We start from the raw sequence: 21,050 nt of genomic DNA on the forward strand, positions 1-21,050 counted from the left end.
TTTTTTGCCTGTGTACACATGAAATAAGTCAGTTTTCCTCATGACCCCAAGATATTTCAGACTTCACACCTTTGAGCATGCTGGTGTCTTTTCTGTCCTTCACTAACTCACTCATTCTTTAGGACTCAGCTGAAAATCTCATATTTACCTTAAATACTCATTTGAAGTGAGTCATTTTATATTGCCCATTGCCGATATCTATTTGAGCATGTACACTGTTTTATTGAAATGATCCGATATACATTTCCTTATCCCATTAAAATCTAATTTTTTTAAAGAAATTCTTATATTGCAGATATGGATACATTTGATATATTGTAAAAAGTTAGTTGAACTGATCATAGGGCTTCTAATTTGGGGGATCTGAAAGAGTGGAATTTACGATAAAATTCCTTAAGTGTTGGCTCTTGTTCACTTTTTATTTTCTCTATGGCCATGTTTTATAAATATTATTGAATTGTGTTAAGGGATATTATATTTCAGTCTTGAAAGAAGGTTAGGACTTAAGTGGAAGCAATTGAGAGTAGTATTGGGATTTAAATTGTGCATATGTGAGAGGTGGTTGTAGGATCAGACTAAAATAGGTGACAACGTAAGGGCCTTTACAATCACAAATACAATTTTTTTTTTTTTTAATTGGAATCTCACTCTGTCGCCCAGACTGGAGTGCAGTGGCCACTCCCGGCCACCGCAGCCTTGAGCTGCTGGACTCCGGCGATCCTTCCGCCTCAGCCTTCCGAGTAGCCGGAATTACAGGCGCGCGCTACCATGCCCAGCTGATTTTTTGATTTATTGTAGAGATGAGGTCTCGCTGCCCAGGCGGGTCCCGAACCTGCGGGCTCAGGCAATCCACTCACCTCAGCCTCCCAAAGGCGCGGGATTACAGGCTGAGCCACCGAGCCCAGCTCACAAATACAATTTTAAAAGTTTAAAAAATTGAAAGCTATTACAGTAAAAAAAATTAAAAGAACTTATCAGTCTTGTAAATTGTTACTACTATGAATTGATAGCTTGAATTTTTGAGATTCTACACCATCTTTCATTCTTTATTGCTGAATACTTATTTTTTATGTGGAGGTAATTATTCTTTATTGTTTTACTCTTCATTTTCACTTTTTAAAATCTTTGTGGTTTTGTAATTCACATATTTGTCACTTTTTATGGCAACATATTACTCAGTTTTACTGACACATAGTAGTTTACTTAGCCATTCCTAATTGTTTGGCATTTTTTGTTTTTAGTGTTCACTGTTATAGACAGTAAAACTATAATCACCTTTATACAAATACTTTTCCATTTTCTTTTCTGGAGATTGAATGTATGTAACAGAACCTTTATCTTATAATAGAATTACAGAATATATGACAGAGATTAATGGAAACATGGAGATATTGTGAGGTAGCATATGCTAAACGGTCAGATTTCTAATTTTGTCCTGATCTCTGATTTTGACAGTTACTTTATTAGCTGTGTGATCTTGAATATGCTAGCTGAATCTTATGAACCTCAGTTGTGAAATTAGGTTAATAATAGCTTACATTATTGAGCATTTACAGTTGCAGCAGGTACTGTTCTAAGTATTTTCCCTGAATTATCCCATTTAAAATTCAGAACAGTCTTAATATTCCCAAATGAAGATGTAGGAACAGAGGTATAGAGTAATTAAATAGGTCAGATAGCTACTAATAATTGTGCTGTTATTGTATCCAGTGCTATCTAGAGCTGGTTCTCGTATTCATTTTGCACTGCCAGAGCACCAGTTGCATCATCTTCCTTAATTTGGTTTGCAGTCTGGCAAATTGGTCCTTTTGGCCAGATTCATGATTACTGAATTACTGAAGTTTCTCCAACTGGAACGGGAGTGAATTGTGAATTCATGCTCTCAATACTTTAACTCTGTGCTTACTGTAGAAACGATATTCTAGGATCAGGGTTCACTTTAGATTTTACTATTGTCTTCAAAATTTGTATGTTTTTAATATTTTCTTTTGAGGCAGTGATGGTAAAAATGTAGATTTGTATTTTATATTAATATCTGGAAAAGCCTTTTTGCGATCCTTGCCTCTCTCTTCTTCTCCATCACTTTCTAACTCTCAATTTAATATTTGTTTAGTAGAATTTTACTTCTAGATACCTAGGTAGTCAGAGTGCCAGAGGTTTTTTTTTTAGACCCAAAGAAGTACCTGATAAACAACTTGTCCAACCTCCTCAATTACTGTGGAAAAAACAAAACTAAGACTGTGCAATCAGGGCATGATTTAGAACTCATGTCTACTATGAGGTCTGGTGTTGGCTTCATCTCATTATACTGTTTGCTGTCTTACTTCTATTGGTCTTTTATAAATTAGTATGACTACCATATTTCCTTTTCAGAAATTACTATTTTAAAATTTGATATAGTAGTTTGCTACCTATGCTTGCTGTTAGGAAACAGATTTCTTTAGTTCTTTGTAGTTTCCATAAAGTGCTTTCTCATCCTTTATCTTTTTTATTTGTTGAGAAGATTGCCTTTTGCCCATATATTGGGGTTCCTTAAGCAGTGACATGGATTTTTTTGTTATTCCGTCATGCCTATCACTTCTATGCATTCATAAATCTTGCTGCCTTAGCTTCAAATATGTGTTAATTCATTTCACTAAAATTATAAAGTTTAGGCATTGTAACTTCTCATTTCCAGCCCTATTTACATCTTTTCAGTACTCCTGGAATCTAAGACATGAAATTCCAGGCATGAAAAAATAATTATTTTGAAGCACTTGTTGTTCTTAGCTTCTTAAGACTATTTGTGGTCGGCGTAGTTCTTTTTAAAACTTAATCAGAGGTTCAGTATGTAGTTAAGGAACACATTGTGCAGAAACAAACACAAGGATAATCATATCATTTATTGTACTAACATTCTTCAATCAAAATGGTGTTAGAGATAAGATAAATTATATGGCTGTAATGTGTGTCCCTGTGATTTGGTTGGTGGCAGGAGAGTGAATTGTTAGTCTAAGGCTAGCCACTGATTGCCAAAACTTTCTACAGCAGGGGCCTATTACCTAATCAACTCAGGCAAAACCTGGAGATTCTTAAGAGGATCCTCTGTGATTCATGATTAGGTTAAATTAGTTGAACACAGTAAAGCCTGTGAGAAAATTTATTAGTAATTAATTATCTAATTTTAAAGAAAAGAAATAAAAGAAAAAGAAATAAATTGGTTTTCCTGGAGACATTTTGATAGATCATATATTGAGACTTATTTTAACTGTATGCATAGTGTTCATGCTTGTTTAGTGCTAGTATGAGAGTAGATTGTGACATTTTAGGTTCACTTTATGATAGTACTGAGTAAATAAGGGATAGAGTTAAGCTTTTTATCCTTAGGTTTCTAATAGCTACTGCTGAAGTGAGCCTTATATGTTAAGATTATCTGAAGATAAGACTGCGACTCATTGGCTCAAAGTTCAAAGGAGAGCATTGGTTTCAAGGACATAAATCACTGAGTTGTTATCCACCAATTTGTAACAGAAGTGCAGATGAACAATATTTATCTAGACAATCTAGTATCATTTACTTGCAATCTGAGGTCAGTCTATATAGGGGCTTATGTAGGCCCTTTGAACTGTTTTGCAGAGATGAGAGTTCACATTTATTTTTATTCTCTATTTTGAAGTAGCAGATAATAAAGTGCCTTTTCCAGCAGCTACTTTTAACCCCATTTTAAAAAGCCGTATCAGGTTTTGTCTCAATTATGGAGTTGAGATTAAGTAGGTTATTTACAGACAGAATTTAATTGCCTGGCACTCCATTGTTTGCTATTTGTTTCATATGTGTTTGTTATTGCCCCCCTCCAAGTTAATTCTGTGACCCAAAGTGAACTCTGTGGGTCTAAGATACACATACTATTTTAAAATCTGTAACAGCAGGGCTTACAAAGTAAGATACTTAAAGAGCTTATCACAAAAGTTGATAATTGAGCCAAGCTAAAAGGGGCATGCAAAAGGAAGAACATAATCCCAGTTTAAATTAGTCAATTATAGCAGATTCTTACCTTGTAGGAATGTGAGCTTGATGTTGTTTGAGCAGAATATGTCCACTGATGCTATTTGGCTTGTGACCTGTTTACTACCTCTAAATTATATCATCGTTCTGAACACACAAAATGCTTTATAAATACTTACATGATTGAAAGATGTTTATTGTTTCATAACTGGCTATACTGCTTTTGAAGGGCTACTTTAGATGTAAGTTGTATAGTGTGATATAAGATGTATAAAAATATTCTCAGCTATTAAAGAATTTTCCCTTTTTGAAATAAGATGCATATGCTGTTAAAGAGATTAACTTTTAACCTAGAATCAACAGGCTTGGGTATTGAGTATTCATTGCTGTGTCCACAGAAAGTCCTTTGGTTCATTTTCCAAGTTAGAAACCAATTATGATGACTGCATTTTCTGAAGGCATTCAGGACAATGATATGGTGAATTATTAAAATATCCAGGTACCTTGCAATTAAGGTGTCTCTTTTTTATCTCTTGAATTCTGGAGTAATTTATCATTCTTTCGTTTTCTTTCCTTCCTAAACAGTATTGTTAACATGTACTTTTGGTTCTTCCTTTGAAGTATCTCATGCCTCATTTCTTCCATTTCATTCCTATAGATACCATCCTAGTTTGAACTTTTTATTATTCACATTGGGACATTTGTGCTAACCCTTGAACTGACTTTTTTGTTCCTTATTTAGAATGTCTCCGGATTTTGTTTTTGGTTTTTCATCTACTTCTTGGGTCATAAACACTCTGATCAAAAGCCAAACCAAAAGCACACACATACCAGAAAATTTTCAGTTGTTGTGCACCTTGTTGTCAGACCAAACTCTCTAGCATGGAATTCCACAGTCTCCATTATCTTTCTCATCCTGTGTTTTCCTGGTCCCTTACAGAATAAATCTGCTTGCTCTCTACTTTTCTCAATGGCCTGATTTCTCTCTCTTGCCTTTCCATATGCTATTTCTTCTAATAGAAGAAAGGAATGAACTTTCTTCTTTATGCCTCATATTACTTTTTCTATTTTTGTCCTATTTAGGAAATCTTTTATATTCTTTAATAACTAGACTGGATTAGAAGTTTTGTATTATTATTATTATTATTACTGACAGAGTCTTACTTTGTAGCACATGCTGGAGTATAGTGGTGATCATAGCTAACATAACCATGACCTCCTGGGTTCATGCAGTCCCTCTATCTCAGCCTCCCAGATAGCTAAGACTACAGGTGTGTGCCATCATGCCTGGCTAATTTTTTTGTTCTTATTTTGTTGAGGAGATGGGGTCTTCCTGTGTTGTCCAGGCTGATCTCCAGTGCCTGGCCTCAAGCAAACCTTCTGTTTTGGTCTCCCAAAGTGGTGGGATTATAGGAATGAGTGACCATACCTAGTCGAGAAGTTTCTTAAGGCCGGTGATTTTGTTTCCTGTTTGTCTTTGAGCATGGCCTAATACCATGCTTAGTGTGTGGTAGGCACTCAGCAAATATTTCTGAACCTGATTGTTGCTTTATATTTTTCTTCATTTATATTTTCTATTGTAGTAAAATTTGCACAATGTAAAATTTCCTGTATTAACTGGTTTTAAGTGTAGAATTCTGTGGAATCAAGTGCATTCATGCTTCTGTGCAACAATTACCACCATTTATCTCTGGAACTTTTTCATCTTTTCCAGATGAAACTCCATTCTCCCTTTCCCTGACTCCTGGCAACCGTTATTCTACTCTTTGTCTCCATGAATTTGACTACTCTAGGTCCTCATAGAAGAGGAATCATACAATATTTGTCTTTTTGTGACTGACTTCTTTCACTCAACATAATGTCTTCAAGGTTCATTTACATTGTAGTGTGTATTAAAATTTTCTTCCTTTTTAAGGTTGAATAATATGCCATTATAATACTCACACACATACTCAGGAAGCAAGTCTGTCTGCTACTAATGTAATCATTTCCCTTTAAATTTCCTTTATTTGAATTGTAGCTCATTGAGCACATCATTCTTTATTTTATCTATTACGTTTAATCAATCTCCAAAGAAGACTCCATTTCTGACCCATTACCAAACTAGGGACATTCCTCTGGTGAAACAGATGTATTACCAAATTTTGCTACTGCATGCCCGATTTACTTCTCATTTCAGTTGTATATAAGTACTGCTGCTTATATATATACTACATTTTGTTTATTTATATGCCAGTGAGCACGTGGATTACTTTCACCTTTTGACTATTGTGAATAGTGCTGTTATAAACATGGGTATACAAATATCTGTTTTTAATTTTGGGGGGTATATACCCAGAAGTGGAATTTTGAATCATATGATAATTTTGTTTGTTTTGATAAATCACCATACTGTTTTCCATAGTAACTATACTATTTTACTTTTCTACCAGCTGTGCACGAGGGATCCAATTGCTTCACATCCCCACCAACACTTAATTGCTTCCTCGCTCCCTCTCTCCCTCCCCTCCTTTCTTTCTTCCTTCCTCCCTCCCTCCCTCCCTTTCCTCCTTCCTTGCCTCCCTACCTTTCTTTCTTCCTTCTCTTCCTCTTTCTTCCTTCTCTCCTCATCCTTCCCTTCCTCTATTCATTCCTTCTACCTAATGGGTGTGAAGTGTGGTTTTGGTGTACATTCCCCTGGTGATTAGTGATGTTGAGTTTCCCTTTTCATGTGCTTATAGACCAAAAATAGGTGTTTGAGTCTTTTGCTCATTTTTAAAATTTGGGTTGCTTGTGTTTTTGTTGAGATATGGAGGTTTATTACTTTAGAAATTAACTGCTTATCAGATGTGATTTGCAGATATTTTTTCCATCCTGTGGGTTGCCTATTCATTCTTTTGTGTCCTTTGTTACACAAAAATTTTAAATTTTGATTAAGCCCAGTTTATCTTTTTTTCCTTTTATTGCCTGGACTTTTGTTGTAATATCCAAGAAATTATCACTAAATGCAGTGTCTTGAAGCTTTCCTATGTTTTCTTCTAAGAGATTTGTAGTTTCAGCTTTTATAATTAGGCCTTTGATAATTTTGAGTTAATTTTTATATATGTTGTAAAGTAAACATCCAACTTCATTATTACTTTTTTGCATGTGGATTTCATTAAATGATATATATGGAATGATTCTTTCCTTCATTCATATTTGGTCAAATGACTTTCAACTTTATTGACTATTACAAGTTTTTAAAGATCTTTCCTATCACTGTCTTATATTAAAAACCATTAAAATAGAATCATCAATTATCATCTTTTCTGTCCTTTTACTGGATGTTTGTTTAGATTTAATAATCTTCAGTTTATACTTTACATTCTTGTTTTCTGAAACATAGTAGAAGCATTAGAATACTTTGCTAATCTTTTAAATGAAGGGTCTTTTGTAGGTTGGAAATTTTGTTTTTAAGTCTCTTAACATTTCTAGACTCTAGATTTCTTTTCTGTAAAACTGAGAGGATTAAATTAGATGATTTGTTGTGTGTCTTTAACTGTGGAAATTCTACGATTCTAAGATACTTATGAATAGCTTTTAATCAGTAACTAAAAAGTTAAGAGTAGAATAATTTCATATATTGTAAATAATACATTAAAATTGATATCGCCTGATTATCTTTATTTTTATGTAGCATTTGTGTTTTCTCCATATATGAACAAAAGTTTTTTATTTTGTTTTTTTGAGTTGGAGTCTCTTGTCACCCAGGCTGGAGTACAATGGCATGCTCACCGGGCTACTACAACCTTGACCTGCTGGGCTTAGGTGATCCTTCTGCCTCAGCCTTCCAAGTAGCTGGAACTACAGTTGCATGCCACCAAGCCCAGCCAATTTTTGTAGAGACGAGGTCTCACCAAGTTGCCTAGGCTGGTCTTGAACCCCTGGGCTCAGGCAATTCTCTCACCCCGGCCTCCCAGATTGCTGGGATTACAGGCTGAGCCACCGCGCTTGGACTTTGAACAGAAGTTTTAAACATAGCTATGATTAGTCTCTTTCAGTGGTAAAAAAACAAACAAAAGCCCTTAATTTCCAAGTATTATTGCAGTTTGTAGTATTACCACCTTTATCGTCTTTAGTCATTAAGGAGAATGGTTGTAAATTATGTACATTAAATTTTTTTGCACATATAAAGAAAAGATCACCAAAAGATAGGTGAAAAAGTGAGAGGACACCTTTTTTCTGGAAAACTCTTGAATTCTGCAGCCTAGAAAGGGAGTTTTTTGAGTGCTAAACCCTTGGATATATATATGAGAGGTCTGTGATTGTATGGTACATGTGCATATATATGTTGATTAAGATGATCAGAAAGCCATTTTTCCCCTCATCTCACCTGTTGTGTTGATTGTGTAATTATATAAACTTACTTATTAAATTATAGTTAGTTATAACATGGCTTAATTCATTTTACTTATTAAAGTCTTTGTCAGTTGCTGTGTTTACCTCTTTTTTAAAATGTGGAAATAAAAATGATAATAGCCAGTATTTTACTGAGTTTGTAGTTTGTAGTATTACCACTGAGTGCTTGATACATTTCTTTCCATTTTATTTTCATATCTTTGCAAAGAAAATGATGTTTTAGTGATAATATTTTATCAGGGACTATTCCAGATGCCCAGGAGAGGAGTTAATTCATTACATACAGTGATTTCCTAAGAATAGTATGGATTAATTCTCTTAGTTGAAAAGATTGACTGACTAGGAGCACAGGGATATCTATCAAATTTTTTGAACTATCTGAATATGTTATCATTACTACTAAGTTATTAGTCCTAAATCATTAGTAATAAAGTAGTGTATTGCTTCTAAGACTTTTCATTTGGAATTCTGAATCGTATTTAAAAAAAAATAAAAGTATTGGCTCTATCAAGTATCATTTAAAGTCACAGTAGCAATGTCATTTATGCTTAAATATTCTGAATTTAAGAAGCAAATTGGACTGCTACTAGCCAGTTTGAGCAGCAGTACTGCTGGTATAAAGGGTCAGAAATGTTGCCTTCTTTGGAGACTGATTAAAAATAATAGATAAAATAAAGAATGATGTGCTCAATGAGCTACAATTCAAATAAAAGAAATTTAAAGGAAATGATACATTAGTAGCAGATGGACTTATTTCCTGAATTGCAATCTTACTGGAAATCCTAGAACAGCTTCAATTTGTTTTTCAGATTAGAGTCTGATAAAAAGATAAAGAGATTTGTTTTTTTGGTTGTGCAATTGTGGTTCTTACTGTCTCTTGGATATTTCATTTGTACTAGGCTATTTTTATGATTCCCACAAATCCACCACCGACATTCAGGAAGCCAGAACTTTGGTCTGATGATTTCACTGATTTTGTTAAAAAGTGCTTAGTGAAGAATCCAGAGCAGAGAGCTACTGCAACACAACTTTTACAGGTCAGTGCTTGTGCCTTCAAGGGAAGGACATTTTCTTCATACCTTTTAACTTTCTAATATTGGCCAGAATGCTGTGAATTTCATAACTGGTTTCTAAAGATGCAAACCTCCCCAGGAAATATGGACTAATAAGACACACATACCATTCTTCTGTATGTTCTCTTTCCCTTATTTTCTGTTTCTCACGTTTAATCTACTTTTTTCATTTTTCTTTCTTTTCTCTTTTTCCTTTTATGAACTCCTTCCTCTAATGTTTGAAAACAAAACTTTTCAAAGGGTTCTCGTTTCAGAAATAAGTTCTTGTCTCCATAGTTACTATTTCCCATGTTTTTTCTTATACTCCTTTAATCAGAATTTCTCCTTTTTGCTCCACTATAAGTTATGTAAGTATAAGATCCCTGAACTCCTTGAAAAGATTATCACATGTTGTAAATACTAGTTACAGGATTACCTAAATGAAGAGTTTGACTATCCTTGCTGTAAGTAGACTTTGTATCCAGAATGTCAGGTGGTTTTTTTAGTCTGCCTTAAATGTAATGCAAACAGAAATAATTTAATATTTATAATAGGTATTTATGAACCTTTATTTTCCCAATAAAATTGCCTTAGAACCCTCAGCTAATAATAAGCATGCCTCACATTAACAAAACGTGATATCTGCAAAATGAGTCCTACTGTTAAGAAACAGAAGGATTCAAAACGTGATTCTTGTAAAAAGTGACTTCCCAAGGTGCCATTTTTTAAAAAAAGGATTTGTTGAGGGATAATGTTTATTATTATGAAAATTTAACTTAGTGCTCAATTACCATGAAAGCCAACTTAGCAATATCTGTGTAAAATAAAAATTCACATATTCTTTGACCCAGCAACTACACTTCGAGGAATTTATTTTACAGAAAAATTTAACCATGTGTGCAATAACATATGTGTTAAAATATTAATAGAACATTATGATAGTTCAAAATTAGAAAGAACCTAAATATATCAACAGATTGGAATTTATCTAAGGTCCATGAAGAGGAATGGTTGGAAAAAACACACACACATCAATGCTTGTAATGGAGTAGCTCTGGAAAAATAAGCTAGAATCTGGCCTCCAGAGAAGGTAACTCAGCTGTAGGGATAAGGGCCAGGAGCAGGATGGAGACTGACTTTTCATTGAATACTCTTTATGAGTCTTTGGGATTTGAGTTATGTGAAAATATTATCTTTCAGAAATTAATTAATGGTTAAGATAGTAAATTTTATGTTATGTTTATGTTCTACAATAAAAATGGAAAAGATTAATTAAAATTAATTTATTTTTGAAATATTGTTAGCAATCCTTTAGAGTATCTTTTTAAATAGTCCAGGGGGACTGCTTTTGCACTCCTGTATCATCCAGTACTTAATACATGTGTATTACACTTAATATGTGTTTATTTAACATAACAAACTTCTGACTTACATTTCTTTTTTTTCTTTTTTTTTTTTCTTGGTAGGATGGTTATCTTTGGCCTTATTAGAGTCTTGTTATACTGAAAACATAGAAATCATTCTGTTTCTTTAAGGAGTTTTGTATATGTCTTATCTATTATAATTTAAGTTATAGTTTAACTCTCAGTGGACAATCTTATTACCAAATTTTAGTAGACACATATCTGTAGCTTACATGTACAGATTGTACCACATTGATTTTGAGAGCCCAATAGACAATTTATAAAAAGAATTTCATGATGGATTTTTAAAACAGTGATTGATTTCCTGTGACACATATAGATTATTGTATAAATTTAAAAGAATCATAGACTGGAGTGATCCTTTGAGATTATTGAGCTGAAGTCTTAGTAGTTTTTAAACAAGAGGAAATTGAAACCTCAGAGATATTACAGGACAAAGTTCAGTATCAGTCTTATAGCACTAGTGTTCCTGATCTGAAGATGATCCTTATACCTGCTGGTGGGCAGCCAAGATGTTATAGCCAGCTCCTGGCCCAGGGAATCTCCTATGAGACTGTTAGGTTGACTGAACTCTGCCATTATTTAAATCAACTCCAGGCCTTGGCTGGAACAGATGGTGTCATGAGTCATTTTGTGAACTCTTGTGGCATGTGACTTTCTCTCTTTTACCAGTTCAAGTGAGGTGTAGAAACTTTACCTCCCTTTTTGTCTCCCATTTATAATATAGTTGTCTTAAATACTTCCCTTACATACATTGAGAACATTGTCACATACATTGAGAACATTGTCAATATTGCTTTAACCTTAAAACATATTTGAGGAAACTCAAGAGAAGAAGAGAAATCTATTGTATTTACCCTTTTTTTTTTGGTTCTTTCTGTTGTTGTTTTTCCTGATGTTCCAAGAGGTTCCTTGTATCTTTGACTTTCTGGCTAGAGAACCTCTTTAGCCGTTCTTTTGGGGTAGATCTATGGCAACAAATTCTCTTAGTTTTTCTTTATTTGATGTCTTGATTTCTTCATCATTCATGAAGGAAATTTTCACTGGTTGTTGTATTCTGGGTTGATGGTTCTTTTTCTTACAGCACTTGAAAAATGTCGTGGCACATCTTTTTAGCCTCCATGGTTTCCTATGAGAAATCTGTTATGTAAATTGTTTTACCTCTTTTTAATACTTTTTTCTTTGTCTTTAGTTTCCAGAAATTTAAGTATGATATATCTTTGTATATACTTGTTTGGATTTGTCTTTTTTAGCTCCATCTTCTTTCTTCTCTCTTTCTTGGACTCCAGTAATACAAATATTAGATCTTTTGTTTTAGTCTCACAGCTCCCACATTGTATATTTTTTATTGTTTTATCTTCCAATTCCCTGATTCTTTCCTCTGCCCCTATTTTGCTGTTAAGCCTGTCCTTTGAGTTTATATTTCAATTATTGTATTTTTCACTTCTAAAATCTTCCTTTTTTGTCTTCTGTTTCTTTACTGAGACATTTTTATTTTGTATTTGTTTACAAGCAAATTTGTAATTGCTCGTTGCAGCATTTTTTTATGATGGCTACTTGAAAATTCTTATCAGATAATTCTAACATATGTGTCATCCTGTTATCAGACTTAGTCTTCTTCCTATTTAAGTTGAGATTTTCCTGGTTCTAGCTGTGTTGAGTGATTTTCAGTTGAAACCTGGACATTTTGAGTATTATGATACTCTGGATCTTACTTAAAACTTCTTTTATAACAGGCCTCCTCTGTCACTGCTCCAGTGGGATAGAGGGTGCTATCTTTTTTTTTTTTTTTTTTGAGTTGGAGTCTCACTGTCACCCAGACTGGAGTGCAGTGGCCGCTCCCGGCCACCGCAGCCTCCACCTGCTGGGCTCCAGCGATCCTTCCACCTCAGCCTTCCGAGTAGCCGGAATTACAGGCATGCGCTACCACGCCCAGCTGATTTTTTGATTTATTGTAGAGATGAGGTCTCGCTGCCCAGGCGGGTCTCGAACCCTCAGGCTCAGGCAATTCACTCACCTCAGCCTCCCAAAGGTGCAGGATTACAGGCTGAACCACCGAGCCCGGCTGAGGAGTGTTATCTTATTCGTGCTAGCTAGGTATAGAAATCCAGGTTCCTCACTTGGTCTCTTTTGACATTTAGGGTAGAAAGAGCTCTGTGTTACTAATGGATTCAGGTTAGAGCTCAGGTTCCCTCAATAATCTCCAATGGCTCCATGGGGCGTAACCTCATTTAAGCTGATTGGTTGTTAAAATTCTGATCCTTCACCAGACTGCCTTTTATTCCACTTCAACACTCCTAAAAGTTCTGGGGTTCCTTATACACTGCCTGGTAGGAAGTATGTAATGTGTTAGGTGGATTTGGGGTAATTTTATCTTTTCATTAATTTAGGTGATTTAAGAATCCTCACCTTCTTTTAGTTTAATTTTTACTTCCTTTTTTTTTTCCTTTATTGCATTGGATTGAATATGTAAATATTCTCCTATATTACCTTCTAGTTCTTGTTTCTTTTCTTTTCTTTTCTTTTTTTAACATTTAATACCTTGATCTATATGGAATTTATTTTGGTGTTCTTGTGGTAAAGATCTAGGTTAACTTCTCCACTCCACCAAAGGGAGGCAGACATCTCAGCACCAGTTTTGTTTTAAATTGTTTTTCCCTCACTGATTGGAAATGCCAGTTTTGTTTGTATATTATATTCGGTTTCTGGGAATTTTATTCTGCTTCATTGTTCTGCCTCCTGCTGGTACCATATGCTTTTCTAGGCATTTAACAAAAAGATGTAGCTTCTATTTATTGGGTGTAAAGTTGTGTTTTTCTGTAAAATTGATCAGGATATTATTCAGATAATTTTTAACTGAATAAGTAATTCCATATTAATATACCAAGTTTGTAACTGTATCTTCCTTTATATTATGTTCTTTATTAATATTAAATGACTCCTCATTTACTGTTTTCTGCTTTCAGTTTTGCTTTTTTATGTTATTTATGATAACTTTTTATGTTTTATTAATATTTCATTGCCTGTCTTCAACTATTAGCTCAAGTTCTTTTAAGTATGCTTCATATAGAAACATGAGTTGGATTTTATATAGCTCATGTAGAAAGTATGCAGTTATCTTATGAATTAAGTGAACCTTGTCTTTCAGTTCTTGACTAAAATATGATTTAATAAATAAAAATTTAACCCTTTTATTTACTTTAGTATGTAAGCATATGCTAATTCTACTGGTTCTCAGTTTTTACAGTGTTGGTCTTCTCCCACTTCTGTTAATATATAATCAGTCACTAAATCCTTCTCATTCTTGTATCAGAGTTACTATTTCCTCTCTATTTTTACAGTATTTTTTTAAAAAACTCAGGTCTTAATAATTCACACCTGTATTATTACAGTTTCTACCCACTCTGTTTCATTTCCAAACTCTGCTGCAAGATTAAGCTACCAAAGACATTCTTTTCCTTACATTATTTTCTTGGGTATATATGTAATTAAAGTGGCTCTCAGACAATATTCAGGCATCTCATCCAAAGCATTTACCCTTCTTGCCTCAGTGTTCTCTGTGTCTAAACTTACAAATTATTTCCCTAAAAGGCGTTTCCTCTTGCTGTGTTATAAAATACATAAATTTCCTATTTGTGTGTTCTTATTCATAGTGTTAAAACTGTTTCTCCTCCCTAAAATGATCTGTTTCTTTTGTACGAGTCATCTGTGATTACCTTATCTGTTCTTCTACTTTTACATTTCTTTTTTTAATTTTTGAGTTGGAGTCTCACTCTATCGCCCAGACTGGAGTGTAGTAGCCACTCCCGGCCACTGCAGCCTCGACCTGCTGGGCTCCGGCGATCCTTCCGCCTCAGCCTTCCAAGTAGCCGGAATTACAGGCATGCGCTACCACACCTGGCTGATTTTTTTTATTTATTGTAGAGATGAGGTCTCGCTGCCCAGGCGGGTCTCAAACCTGCGGGCTCAGGCAGTCCTCTCACCTCAGCCTCCCAAAGGCGCGGGATTACAGGCTGAGCCACCGAGCCTGGCTACTTTTACATTTGATCAAATAAATTTTGCTAAACCATCATGGATGTAACTTCTGTGTCATATTGTAATTTTTGAATGTATATTTGTCTTATTCTTCAAAAAACGTATCTTCAGTTTTTTGTGGTGAGTGTGTGACCTTTTTATTAGTGTTAAGAATTTTTGGAGTAGGACAGGGCTTCTTTCATTCTTTTTGGCTCTATCAACCTCTAAGCACTCTTTGTCTTTTTATTTGTTTGAAGTTGTGTCTCAAGTACCAACTTAGCACAAAGGGATAGATTGTGGAGTACAACACTGGCACTCATGTTTGGTTAGTGAGAACTTAGTCACATAGTTACAACCAACTGAAAGGGAAGTTGAGAAATACAGGATTTAACCGGTCTAACCACAACTATGTTCTAGTGTATGACCAGGAATCTCCACCACAAACATGTTACTAGAACTTAATTTAACTGGTGATTAATCTATAACTGTTACAAAATAATTTATTGATTATTTACAGTTGATCTTAGTATTTCTGTACCCTGGAAAAATTCTTTCTTATAGTTTTTCAAATGATATGCTTATCATTTGAAAGTCTCTTGAAAATGTCTATAATTTATTCTTTAACTTTTTTTTTTTGCTTTTGAGTATAGTTTTGAGTTCTATTGATGTTTATTAAATTAACTCAGGTTGCTTTTACCTGACACAATCTACTGTTGTATAATTATGAAAATTACATTTTGAAGCTAATTGCTGCCCCCAAATAAGGGTATCTATCCCCAATTATACTTATAACATTTTTCTTTTTTCTCATGCCCCCTCTTTCTCAATAAAAAAGCAGTTTAAAAACTTAGGTCTATTCTCTTCTTTTTATTAGAATTATAGAGAATTCAGTTATTTTAGCTAGATTCAGATGATACTTTTTTAAAAAAGAAAGTGACAAGTTGTTTTAAATATAGAAATGATATAGTATTTATTTTCTGGAAAATATCTTTCTGTCTTCATTGTAAAGATTAAAATAGAAAATATAGTAAAATAGAGAATATGAAAAAAAGTAACAAAATAGTTGCCCTCCTTTGACCACTGATTTTTGCTGTCAGCTTATTTAGATTAATTAAATTCTGTAACTCAATACCACAGTAAGTTTATTTTTATATGTAATATAATCACTAATCTGTATTTTAAATTTTTTCTCTTTTTTACCACCTAATGTACACTTCCTTTGGACAATTATGTCTTTAAAAATAATTTAATTTTATTAATAGGATTGCATTTTTGTGTGTGTTTTACCTTTTTTTAAAAAGTAAGCCCAAGCTGGGCTCGGTGGCTCAGCCTGTAATCCTGTGCCTCGGGAGGCTGAGGTGAGTGGATTGCCTGAGCCCGCAGGTTTGAGACTCGCCTGGGCAACTTGGTGAGACCTCATCTCTACAATAAATCAAAAAATTAGCCGGGTGTGGTAGCGTGCGCCAGTAGTTCCAGCTACTTGGAAGACTGAGGTGGAAGGATCGCCGGAGCCCAGCAGGTCGAGACTGCGGTGGCCGGGAGTGGCCACTGCACTCCAGTCTGGGCGACAGAGTGAGACCCCAACTGAAAAAAAAAAAGAAAAAAAAAAAAGTAAGCCCAAAAGCAAAATCTTTATTTCAAAGTTGCCAACATATTCTCTTTTCTTATTTCTATATTAAAAAACAATCATTGAGGCCTGTAATCCTTGTTAACAGTTGTTAGCTATAATTCAGAAGAGCTAGTTGAATTTATATCATTGAATTTTATTTTTCTAGCATCCTTTTATCAAGAATGCAAAACCTGTATCGATATTAAGAGACTTGATCACAGAAGCTATGGAGATCAAAGCTAAAAGACATGAAGAACAGCAGCGAGAATTGGAAGAGGAGGAAGAAAATTCGGTTTGTAATTATCTTCAAAAAGTTCCTGAGTCATATTTCTATAATTTTATTTTTCTTTAAATATAGTGATAGAACTTACTGTTGTATTGCACAAATGGAGGTATATTTGTTTGTTAAATCTCAAAACATATTTTGTTTATATTAAGTGCTTTGCTATCTTTTTCATATGTCTTAATTATTAGTGATTAGTGAAATGTAACATTGATATGGAAGTCTTGCACAATAACTAGTATCTAGTTAATACTAACACTGAGTTTGTTGAATAAGTGTTGTCTTGAATTTGGACAGTATTGAGTCCTGTCTTCTGAAACTTTCTTTTAACTGGTCACTGCTATCTTTACTATGGCCAGAGTACCACAGTAGAACAGGGACTACTAGAGAAAGCAGAAGGCACACATGAGGACCTAGCATACTAAACCAGTTTGTTTTATTTACTTTAAATTGATGTGCCACTGCATTTAAATAACAGAATGATAGCATTTTTTATCATATTTTGCAATGTCTAATATTTCTGTCCTTTGTTAATCATTTTTTGCTTTGTGTTTCAAATTATAGTTTTGTTTTGCTTTATTTTGAGTTGGAGTCTCACTTTGTTGCCCAGACTGGAGTGTCGTGGCACACTCACGGCCACCCTAGAGTCAATCTGCTGGGCTCTGGTAATCCTTCCGCCTCAGCCTTCCAAGTAGCTGGAACTACAGGCATGCACTACCATACCCGGTTAATTTCTGATTTATTGTAGAGACGAGGTCTCACCAAGTTGCCTGGGCTGGTCTCAAACCGCTGGCTCAGGCAATCTACTCGTCTCAGCTTCCCAAAGTGCTGGGATTACAGGCTGAGCTACCGAGCACCGCCTATAGTTTTTTTAAAAGTAAGATCAGGCATGTTTTTTATCATCATCCTATTTTACAGGTTAGTGAAATTTGTTAGGAGAGAAGTGATATAGCACAGTTCACAAAGCTTGTACAGAACTAAGACTAAAACTAGGTTTTCTGCTTTTAAGCTTCCATGCTTCTTCACTAGTACTTTATGCTCATTTTCCTTTTTCTTTTTGAGAAAAGATTTATCTGTTGCCTTGGCTGGAATACAGTATTGCTATCATAGCTCACTATAACCTTGAATTCCTGGACTCGAGTGATCCTTCCGCCTCAGCCTCCTGAGTAGCTGGTATAACAGGCATATACCACCATGCCTGGCTAATCATTTTCAGTAAAATACGTATTAATGCTTCTTAAAATAAGCAACATTGACTTATCAGAATTACACCATTTCTGATATGTTTATGTTCTCCAAAAAAGCCTATTTTTGCTCCTCTGTCATGGTACCCATTTGCCTTTCCTTTGCTTCATGCAGATTTCTTATGTGTGCTGGGCTAGTGAACTGCCTTTAGTCAGCTATTAATGGGAAGATGATTATTTTTGCTTTGCTCTTATATTTCTGTACTTAATTGTGGGCAGGTTTCCAGTTTTGATGGGTAGGGAATTGTTGACTAGTCTAGAATTTACATAGTTTTTATTGTTGCTACTGTCACTTTGATTACTTTCTGCTACTTTGGTGATCTTTCTTCACTATTTTCTCTCCTTCACCGAGCTGTAGGTCTTTCTTTCAGATGTTTAATTTTTTTTAACATGCCTAAGGTCTGTCTTTACTCAAGGTCTTTGCATGTGCTATGCCCTGTGCTCGTAAAACTCTTCTTCCCTTATGGAATGGCTCTAGGTTCTTTTCTTTTGGGTATCAGCTTTAAAGATTATGCACCCTAAATCTTAGCACTTAAATCAACACACATTTATTCTCTCATGGTATTTTGTAGCTCAGTATTTCAAGAATAGCTTAGTTGGGTGATTCAGGCTCAGGGTCCCTCATGAGGCTGTAGTCTAAGTGTTAGTCAAAGCTGCAGTCATCTGAAGTCTTGACAAGGGCTGGAGGATTGACTTCTAAGGAGACTCCTCCAATGACTGTTGGCAGGTTGCCTCAGTTCTTTGGCATGTGGACCTCTCCATAAGGCTGCTTTAACGTCTTCACAGCGTGGCAGCAGACTTCTCTCAGAGTAAGTGATCCGAGAGAGACCAAAGAGGAAATCCCAGTGCCTTTTATGATGTAGTCTCAGGAGTTATATACTGTCACATCTGCCACATTCTCTTTGTTAAAAGCAAGTCAACTATCACAGGAACTAGGGGACTAGAAGCTCCAAAAATCAGTGCCTTCACAGAAGCAACACATAAGCTGACAAAACTGACAGATCAACTTTTTAAACTCTGGAATCCAATATAAAACAGCAACCAGAAACTACTTCATGAAGAAAGAAGCTACTAAATTTTGATAAGAAAGCATTGTGACAATTTTGCTTACATCATCTCCTGTTTTCTAGTATATCAACAGCTGTGGGGACAGTGGCTCATATTCCTGGTGCGGGTTGCTGGTGCCAGGAGGGGGACAGTGAGAACCTTATTCCCAAAAAAGTGTGATTTTTACATTTTGACTTGTCTAGTGGTTCCCTGAGGGCTAGTGCAGATATCTTTGTTTCAGCCCCCTTGAGTTTCTTGGGTGTTGTCTGTCAAAAATATCTAGTTCTGCTAGAACTAGTATGCAGATTCAGCAGTTTCAGGATATGAAATCAATACATAAAACTCGATTGTACTTCTGTGCACCAGCAATAAAAAATGTAAAAAGAAAATTAAGCAAACAATTCTATTTATAGTAACACCAAAAGAATGAAATACCTAAGGATTAAATTCAGCCAAGGAGGTGAAAAGCTTGTTTAGTGAAAGCACAAAACACTGCTAAAAGAAATTAAAGAATACCTAAATCAATAGAAAAACATCCTCTGTGTTCAGGGATTGGAAGACACAATCTTGGTAAAATGGCAGTACTCCCCAAAGCAATTTAAGGATTAGTCCAGTTCCTATCAAATCCCAATGGTCTTTTTTTCAAAAGAGGAAAAACCAGTCCCCAGATTCATATGAAATTACAAGGGGCCCAAAATAGACAAAATACATGGAAAATTAACCTATAAATCTGTGGTCTACCAATGTGTAACAAAGTTTCTGAGACCATTCAATGGGAAAAGAGCAGTCTCTTCAACAAATGGTGCTGGGACCTGAAAAGCCACATGAAAAAGAGTGTATTTGAACTCCTACCTCCCATCATAATAAGCAACCTTTATGATATAAGGTCTAATGGGGTGACTCAGTGACCTCAACATAAGAGCTGAAACTTTAAAAGTCTTAGAAGACATAGAATTAATCTTTATGACTTTGGATTTGGCCATGAATTCTTAGATAATGACACCAAAGCACAAGTAACAAAATTAGAAATAGATAAGTTGAACTTGATCAAAATTTTTTTAAAATTGTACATCAGAGAGTATTATCAAGAAGTGAAAGGTAGCCTGTAGAATGAGGTAATTTTTTACAAATCATATGTCTGATAAGGGTCTAGTATCCAAAATATCTAAAGAAGTCTTACAACTCAACAACAAAAACATAAACCTAATTGAACAATAGGCCTATTGGTAGCTGCCAGAGATTGGAGGAGGGGGAAGGATAGAGAGTGACTTCTTAATGGGTACAATGTTTCCTTTTGGGGTGATGAAAATGTGATACTAGAGAGAGGTGATGATTTCACATTGTGAATGTACTAAATGCTACTGAATTATACACTTTAAAATGGTTAATTTTGACCAAACTCGGTAGCTCAGCCTGCAATCCCAGCACTTTGAGAGACTGAGGCAAGTGGATTGCCTGAGCCCGCACATTTGCGAACAGCCGGGGCATCTTGCCGAGACCTCATCTCTACAATAAATACAAAATTAGCCAGGCGTGATAGCATGTGCTTTTAGTTCTGGCTACTTAGAAGACTGAGGCCAAAAGATCGCCTGAGCCCAGCAAGTCGATGCTGGGCTGGCTGCAAGCATGCCACTGCACTCCAGCCTGGGCGAGACAGCGAGACTCCAACTAAAAAAAAAAAAAAAAAAAGGTTCATTTTATGTATGTTAAGTTTAAAAGTTAAAAACAAATCACTAAGTTTGGTCAACACTCAAGGAAATAGAATTAAACTCCATCTTTTGAGGGGAGAATTTCCAAAGAATGTATAGATATGTTTTAAAACTAGCAGAGAGTATCTTCTGGCTACAAATTATTTACATCCTTTGCCAAGGCAAAATACACCCACTGTCTCTTAAGAAGTGTCTTTCTGGCTGAGCTCAGTGGCTCAGCCTGTAATCCCAGCACTTTGGGAGGCCGAGGGGAGTGGATTGCCTGAGCCAGCGTGGTTTGAGACCTGCCCGGGCAACTTGGCGAGAC

The 21,050-nt window shown here is 35.2% G+C and overlaps 1 protein-coding gene across 1 annotated transcript in view; it reads left to right on the forward strand.

Annotated features, from left to right (window-relative positions):
- Nucleotides 1–9,260: 9,260 nt before the first annotated feature.
- Nucleotides 9,261–21,050, forward strand: part of LOC103249533 (serine/threonine-protein kinase 3-like) — a gene marked incomplete at both ends in the record, with an annotated part of 33,860 nt that continues 22,070 nt past the window's right edge. Inside the window, 2 exons of the mRNA XM_008048160.1 lie at nucleotides 9,261–9,398; nucleotides 16,627–16,752. Coding sequence (XP_008046351.1) covers nucleotides 9,261–9,398; nucleotides 16,627–16,752 — 264 coding nt within the window. The remainder of the gene's footprint in view (nucleotides 9,399–16,626; nucleotides 16,753–21,050) is intronic.

This window comes from Carlito syrichta, unplaced genomic scaffold (assembly GCF_000164805.1).
Source record: "Carlito syrichta isolate Samal-C Ts95f unplaced genomic scaffold, Tarsius_syrichta-2.0.1 Scaffold120683, whole genome shotgun sequence".
NCBI classification, from domain to species: domain Eukaryota; kingdom Metazoa; phylum Chordata; class Mammalia; order Primates; family Tarsiidae; genus Carlito; species Carlito syrichta.